This window comes from Ips typographus, linkage group LG4, assembly GCF_016097725.1.
Source record: "Ips typographus isolate SLU linkage group LG4, UJ_Ityp_2.0, whole genome shotgun sequence".
Taxonomy (NCBI): domain Eukaryota; kingdom Metazoa; phylum Arthropoda; class Insecta; order Coleoptera; family Curculionidae; genus Ips; species Ips typographus.
Genome location: NC_138425.1, coordinates 10,737,272 through 10,745,907, shown reverse-complemented (window position 1 = coordinate 10,745,907; position 8,636 = coordinate 10,737,272). Strand labels below are relative to the sequence as shown.

Here is an 8,636-nt window from a genome sequence, read left to right as displayed (position 1 = left end):
TCATAAAGTTTTGATGATGAGTCTTTTTGAACTATATGCTACTTTGATGACGCCGCCTACATGATGTAACATAAATACAAACTAGGCTGTATTACAAAAAATATGTTTTTTTTAACACCTTAAGAAAGTGGATGGTTTTTCTTATTAGAACAATAAAATTACAATAAATAAAGTAAACAAAAAAAGTCGCGCCCCCGGGTGGGCTCGAACCACCAACCTTTCGGTTAACAGCCGAACGCGCTAGCCATTGCGCCACGGAGGCGATGAGTTCTAAAATACATTTTTTCAAACACGTAAACGAAGTACTTTTAACTTCTAGTACAACCGCAAACATGGTTTTGATAGTTATTCTATTTATGGCAAAAACAGATAAACTACCAATAAAGGTCAATTAATCGTATTGGCAATAATTGGTTGCTATTTGGTAAATGCGATATCACCTAAGAAGTCACTTCATCATCTTTTTTTCTGGTATTGTCCAATTTTCTTACTATGATGTCAATGTAAATGGAAATGGAAGAAAAATTAGTTCAAACAACAATTGGATTTACTAAACCTATCAAAAGTCACTCAAACTGTCTCTAAATTCATATTCCTGACCAATGCAATATTCAACTATTCAACTAGACCATTCAAGCCAAATTAGCAATGCCCGCTGGATTGATAGTTCTCCATCGAACCAAAGCAGATTGTATATTTTATGTATCTATTTGCTTTCACACCCACCATTCATTCTCGTATAGTCGTTATTTGATTATCCGCAAATTTGTGTCAGTTTGATTTTAATCAGTTATGCAGTATTGATTATGCCTGCTTAAGCAAAATAGTGGAATGTAATCAAGGTTTTTTATTAAAGTTATAACAATTTTAACCCTAAAAGCCATAAGAAGTTGAATTTGGAAATTGCTTCAATAATCCATATACTCATCTCATTGTAAATATTTTTTAGCATTGGAAGATCCTGTGAAAATGTTGAATAGCAAAGTTAATCACTTTTAAGAACATTGTAGGATTTGTTCGAGTTTCTTACCATTCAAATACAACGAGGACAGTAAAAGTAGAGAGAAACAGTCAGCTGCAAACGCAAATACCAGTAAATTTGCATAAATCGGCAGGACGTCCGTGAAAAGGGTCTCTTTTACGTGTTTCCACCACCGAGTTCAGACGCTTCCTCTGACAAGATATTTAGCAATCTCGACGGGACGCCTCGATCATCCTTTGTCATTCTAACCACAACGTACACCCCAGAAAATGTTGCTTTATTACTTTACCGATATCCATTTTCGACTTTTGACGATGGAGGGAAGCTTTGCATTGTGCAATAATGGAATTAGGAAGAGGTCGAATTTTAGGGTAATGGTTTTTATTGGCTGAACTCGTCAGGATATGTGTGGGGTCCGGATAAAAAGAGATCAATTTGTTTTATCGTGTGGCTGAATGTTTGCAAAGAATTACATTATAGGAAGCCAATATATTTTGAACGAAATTATTTAACCATTATTATTAGGTATTTTATTATCATCTTTCAAAGTAACTTATTAACTAGTAAGTCTTCTTTTGAAAACCTACAGAAATAAAAAAAATGATGGATCGGTGTTTGATCAAAGCACCAATACTGACCTATACATAATAGAACCTTGTGAACTTTATCAAGTCCGTCCACAAGTTAAAACTACTGAAAAGCATTGACTGGACGTGCACGCCCCCATATAAAAGGTTTTATTGTTACGTGCAAACAATCCAAAAATTGCGCACCTGTGTCTAACCTGCTACTAAAAAATCCCATTCAATTCGTGAGAATTCTTACGCAATCCATCTTTTCGTGTTCTACATTTTCTATGGTTTAAATGGAAAAGGTTCTTGGGCAGACGTTTCAACGTTTTTTTACGGTTTTTGACATGCAATCTGGTGGTGCGTAGGGTCCACAATCATGATATCTCAAGTTGGTGAAAGTTAGCGAAAAAAAAATGTTTTTCTACTCCTACAGGGATATTGGTTCATTCCTTAACAGTTTAGATAACGGATAAGTAGGCAATTGCCAACGGTTGAACGAATACACAATCCTAGACTTTCAGCAACTGTGTGTGATATGAAATAGACCAATCACAGCTAATCTTGAACGTAAACAAAATAACTCTTCTGATTTTAAGATTGAAATAAAATACTTTTTAATAGTTAAAAGAATCATTAAAATCGAGTCAATCAATTTGAGGAAACAGCCGCTGGAAAAAACATTCACGAGCAAGTTCTTTCTTTTAATTTTCTAATCACTTTAAACTTCATTTAATCTTGGAAAAACCTTTTCTGAAATAAGTTCAGTTTCGCTTGAAAATGCTAAAGAGTTGTAATATTTTTCTTCTTCTAAACTGCAACCGTCTGGTGGTTTGCCTGGAGATAAATTTCCTGCTAAAAATGTATATCCCCTTTCAGGCAAAGCTTCAATTGGAGAGGAGATGCTTTTAAAAAACGATGTTTCACCCCATCCTTTTCCAAAGAATACGATTTATTTTAGCAGTGGCTTGCTGACTTGAGTTTCAAATTATAAACAGATAAAAAATAAAGCCTTTAAGCAAATTATTTTACATCTAAGGAAAATAAGTACCTACTGTTTGCTAATTGCTTTAATTCATTCTTTCGCTCTCGACTGTTCTGACAGAAACAAATCTAGGGATTTCTTTCTCTTGAGGCAATTAGCCTTTTTCTATTATTCTCATCAGTTAAGACGGTCACGAGTTTGTACGTCTTGATTAGCGGAACAAATTTTCTCTTCAGACCTGAAATTGAAATAAGAATGGTAATTACTACTTAATTTTATTGATTAAAGCTAGGATTTCTGCGGAAAAGTTTTCAAGCTGCCGCTCCTGATTTAGCAATTCGATCCAACGATAACCAAGAAAAATGTATTGAATCGGTGAAACTTTTATTTAAAAATTCTCGGTTTGTTTTATGTGATGCTCTGCAGGCACTTAAGCTTTTCCCACGTTCCTTTCGAGTCAGTTTCACGAAATTTAATGGACATTTTCAGGCCAGTAGAATTTGGGGTTATGCCTTTAATGAAATATTCCTCTGTTTACATTGCTGAGCATTTTTCCAGCATTTTCATTTTCCTCAGCACGCCATATTTTCCGTCTAGACAGACGAAATTTGTTACATTCAATCTTGGAAATCCTTCACATTTCCAGTGGGCTTACGTATTTGTCAAGTTCCCACACCTAACGAAACAATCAGTTGAAACGGGAGGCACATAAATTTACCAAACAATTGCACAAAGGAAGTAAAGTGTCCCGGTCACTTTACTACACTGTCCACACTAACGGTCGAGCAATAGTTAGACAACAGTTGAAATCCAAGTGCAATAATCATTACTTCACAGCTTGAAACGTTTCAAATAAGGGTGTTGACAATAATCGATCCTAACTTCCGATTTGAAAATTGGGAGTCAAAACAAGTCAGCGGGTGGCCCGTACCTTTTGAAACGTTTCTCAATGGGATTCTAAACGACATTTAGGAGGAAGTGAATTTGTAAAACGTTCATTGAACGATGCCGTAACTTTTCCTAACTTGTATCTTTCTTTACCCGAAAGTTTTGTTAGCTAAAGGCGTTCTTTTGATTAATTGCGTTGCTTGACGGACTTTGTGAGCGTTTGCATCAACAGTGATTGAAAGAAAAGAAGCCAGATGTGTTGATATTTTTCAGTAATCTTGTTTTTAACTAAAACAATTCTTCATAGTTTAGAGAAATAATGTAATTGAAAATTGCAATCAAATTATTACTGTCTTCTTGACTGTTTAGAAAAAGTATCTCCTGATGAACTGATTAAGGCTGATAAAAACTTTCATATACCAAATATTTGTCAAGTAATTAGCTTTAATAAACGAAAATGTGCGATTTTGCTGCCTCAATTTTACAAATGAGCCGTTTATCAGTAGCCAAAAGAGCTATTTTTTTTTGGGCAATGCAAGAAATTGTAGTACCTTTAGTATCCCAAAGATGGATTTAGCAAGATAATAGCTGCGTTCTTCATTAGAAGCTAACTTTCAAAGTGTATTTACGTATTCTGCCTGCACAATTGATTCAAAGATCTACCGGGTCTGTTTGAAATTGACCGAAAGTTTTATAGATAACAAAATATACGCTGACGATACCAAGGTGATAGTAGATAGTTTAGAAGCATTACAAAGATTAATAAACCAGATCACAGACTACAGTCAGTTTAACCAAATGAGTGACATCTTGAAAAGCCAAAACATATCCCTAGAAAGAAGAATAAAAATATTCAAAATGTTGAAAGAAGACTGGAAACATTTGACATATGGCTGTAGAGGAGAATGCTCAGAACACCATTGACAACTCATATAGCAAACATAAAAGTACTCAGAATAGTGAAAAAGACCCATGTATCATGTAGACCACCAAGAAGAAGAAATTTGAATACCTGGGGCATATTATGCTGAAAATTTGTAAAATAGTAAGTTTTAATTCAATTACATAACCAGTAAGTTTAGCAGTCACACTAAATTCCATTCCATTATTTATTAAGAGAGAAAAATGCAATTTAGAAGATTAAAAAAATGACAAAATAGACAGATTAAAAATATCAAGCAAATGCAATAACAAATTCAATATTTTTTGTCAAAAAGCGTAAAAATAATGAATTTTTGTAGTACTTACCTGGTAAGAATGAAATTACTTTCACTGCAGATTTATTATCATTGTAAACCATGTAAAAAAATTACTTCTACAATTTCAATACTTACCAAAACCACCTTACAGGTTGGACTAAATTTACTAAAAAACAAAACTATTTCATACTCAAAATATATTGCAATTAATCCACATCGACAAATAAATAAACTTTCTGTACATACACTATTTACACAATTTACAATGTTAATACTGTTTAATTATTGATAACGTTTAACAACGTTACACTTTCAGTCTTTTACTCAAGTTAATGTTACTCTACCTAATACATCACAGGAAAAAATGGGTAATTACTGGCTTGTCCAGAAGCCCATGCCTCAAAAGGCATAACTACTGGTACTGCGTATAGTCCTCTAGGTTGAAAATGAGTTCTTGAATGTTTTTTCAAATGATCTTTTCTACCGAATCTTTTACCGCAATGGCTGCATGGAAACGGTCGAAGTCCGGAATGGATTCGCTTGTGTCGTGTTAGTTCCTCGTTTCTTGTAAAGGTTTTTCCGCATTCTTTTTCGTCGCATTTAAACGGACGTTCTCCTGCACAAAAATTGATACTTTAGTACCTACAAATTTAATTGCAAATTAACAAAACTTACCAGTGTGTATTCGGATGTGTCCTTTTAGTTGTCCATTATTGGAAAATCCAACGTCGCAGTGTGGGCATTTGTACTTTTTTGGTCTTTGTTTTTTGGCTGATAGTAGTTTAGATTGTTGCTCTTGATTCAACACTCTAGCGTATTCTTCCAAGGCGTAGCCTTGTGCAATTGATTCTAGAAGCAGAGGGTCGTTTGGAGGCAGACCTAGATGCTGTGCCAGGTTAGTTTGTATCAAATCAACGTTGTATGGGTCGTGAATGTAGTCTAAAGGTAATGGAGGTGTTGGAATGTAAGCTTCTGGAGGTACAGGAAAAGTATCACTTGGCAATCTGCTAACTAGTTTACTACATGTTTCCTTTTTGCACTCAGTTTTAGTTGAATGTTCTTTTTCTAGAGTCTCTTCCGTATGTTTCACTTCCTCATCTTCAGTTGTTGTAGTAGAAATAGTAGAATCTTGCGCCATATTGTCTTTTCCAACATCATGACTATCCCAAGGTCTGAATATTCTGGCACACTTATTCTCTGGCTCTTGCCTCAACTTATAAGGGCACATATTATTGACAATATACATTTTGTCACACGACTGCACTTGCTACTCTTGACCAGTCTTAACTAAACAAAACTTTAAAGAAAATTTTGGTATATACCCAACCCTCAGTTCGGTGGGCAGTCCTTATGTGAAGTGGGGGTAACTCATAATCTGAACAATACCATAACCCTCTTCTGTATCGTTCCATTATTGAATGAAATGGATATTTCGAGGGTTGAATGAGAAGGGCCGGCATAGGGTGACTTTTTGGGGTGGCAGTTACCGACTTAAGAGGATTTCTGTTTGTTATGTAAGTGTTACAATTTTTTACGGTTGTCTTTTTCTAAATGTGGTCGAATTTAGTTGTAATCTGGTTAGGGTATGGTGACATTTCAGGTACGTTATGGGATTAAATTTAATGGGGTGGTTATAAGTTGAATGGTAATTAATGTAGAATATGGTGCAGACAGAGCTTTTGTTATGAATACATGAATACAAAGTTCAGATTGGTTCAAATTGTAGTTTAAATTTGAGCAAAAACTGTAAAAACCAATCTACGAGCAATTCTTGACAACTTGAATAGATATTAAATGGGACAATTTTAGTTGTTATTGTGTGTCCAGCGCGATCAATCATATGCTTTGTGGATTTATAAAATTCCGAATCCACGTTTACGGAAATGAGAGAATATTGTTCGAGTTCTGGAGATCACAAAAAAATAGAACACGAGAGCCACTCAATCAAGTATTGTGACGGCTCGATTTTTATAATCGGCCGGGTATTATTTCGATTTAGGGCTTTAATGGGCACGGATTTGGAATACAATCTGAATTTGATTTTGATATGATTTTTCTGTTACCGCTGATAAAACAAATGAGAATGACAACTTTAAAAAACATGCCAGGGAAAATGAAAGTTAAGTCTCAATTTTAAGGAGTTTTGATTGTTTTATTCTATTTGGTCTAATGCTGTAAACGCAGATGATTTGTTGTTATTTCATATTTCTAAATCATTTGAAAAAAACAAATTTAAAGCATTATTTAACATGCCATTTAAAAATCATATTTTCGGAAAAGCAAACCAAACAATAAACTTATTTCTTTGAAAATGAATTGTCTGAAAACAGAACACTATTTGCATTTTTCTTTGCTAGAGTCAAAAATTTACATACATTACTTTGTCTATGTTTCGGGAAAATTATGGTATTAGTTTTATATGATAATAAAATGGGACTTTGAAGGCTAATTGTAATTTAGCATTGGAGACAATTAGAGCACAGACAGTTTTTACAATACCTTATAAGCAAATTGAGCTTTTGAAAGCAGTACTTTACCAGAATTTGCAACATACATTGAAAACATTAAATGTTCCTTTTAGGGCTAAATCTTATATTCTTGTTTTGATTAAATCTTTAGTTATCTCTATCCTCTATTAAATTGCAAAGTAGCTCTATTGTATTTTTGTTTCTAGGATTGAGGGATAGTTTGATAATCACGACTTTTCTTGTATTTTGCCTTTCTTTTACTCTAAATGTCAAGTTTTGGTTTTAAAAGATAGACATTCTTTGAATCAATGGTATTCACTATAATTTTAGTTTTCAAAGATAATACATTTAACTAACAATTTGTTATTTTTTCTTTCTTTATTTGAAAATTAACTGTTTCTAAAATTTTCGCTCTTTTACAATTTAAAAAAAACAAAAGTGTAGAATCTAATGAGTTTTGTGACAAAATTACCTAACTAATGAATAACGTCTCTTAGTTAGTAGTTCGTTTCGGTTTTTGTTATTTTTAGGATTAATTAACTCTCATTTTGTATATTTTTGTACAAATCTTCTAATGGAGAAAATTGTGAAATACGCCTTAAAATACCATCACAATCAACCTTTGTTGTACATTATAATATTTGAGCTTGTAATGCAGAAATATGATGTAAAATATGTTTCTTTTATTGTAAAAAAGCATTAGGGCTTACAGAGAAGAAAAAAACCAACTCAGGAATTAGATAAATTGAGGTTTTACCAAGTCGGTAATGATTAAAGTAATAGCCAACAAAGAGTGGCAAAATTTAGAGAGTAACCTATATTAAAGTGGCTCTAATCGATAAGAAGCTGAGTGTAATGAAACTTGAAACAAAATGGATTCACTTCAAGTTTTTTAAGAACTTGTGGTGGATTCTCAAAGATGCAAGATAACAGGATCAATTAATTTAACTTAGAAACACCTAAGTTGATTTGGATTTGAAAAAAACACATCAGAAGAATGGCTCATTAGTTTCGTGCTCAATATTTTGAAATCCGCATGATGGATCACGCCGGATTTGAAAATCTTTTCTGCACTACTCCAAATCAATTTATCGACAACTCTTTTGCCTCGCATCAATCATGATGTGTCAAGCCTAATCCTTTCTATATGTTTGTGTTCGATTGGGACCTAATTTGTAAATGATTATTACATACACACAATAGTATTTTAAAACAGAAGTTGGGAAGGTACGAAGTAAGTTTAACACGATTAAGCCATTATCATAAAAGACTGTTCCGGAACGTAATAAATTAAAACTAACGGGGTTTCTGCTCTAATATTTTAGAGAAAGTACGGAAACTAGAACGATACATTTAAAAATGAGATTTGCAATTGTACCAGACTGTTAGTTGTTAAAATTGTACGTAGAGGTATAAAAGGCATACGGATTTATTCACCCCTCACCGAAGGGCTAGATTTCCCCTTACAAACCCACAAACGATACACAAAAATGGCTTCCCACCGAAAGACAATAAATTTCCATTACTTCCGCTACTATGAAATCG

The 8,636-nt window shown here is 33.6% G+C and overlaps 1 protein-coding gene and 1 non-coding gene across 2 annotated transcripts; both read right to left on the bottom strand.

Annotated features, from left to right (window-relative positions):
• Positions 1-189: 189 nt before the first annotated feature.
• On the bottom strand, positions 190-262 carry TRNAN-GUU (transfer RNA asparagine (anticodon GUU)). Its single transcript has one exon. It is a non-coding gene; the product is annotated as a tRNA-Asn (tRNA).
• A 4,705-nt stretch (positions 263-4,967) lies between these two features.
• Positions 4,968-5,869, bottom strand: hkb (zinc finger transcription factor huckebein). Its single transcript, XM_081977611.1, has 2 exons — positions 5,299-5,869; positions 4,968-5,239 (listed from the first exon to the last, which is right to left on the bottom strand). The coding sequence occupies exons 1-2, from the start codon at positions 5,867-5,869 to the stop codon at positions 4,968-4,970; spliced, it is 843 nt and encodes a 280-aa protein (XP_081833737.1).
• Between the last annotated feature and the right edge of the window lie 2,767 nt (positions 5,870-8,636).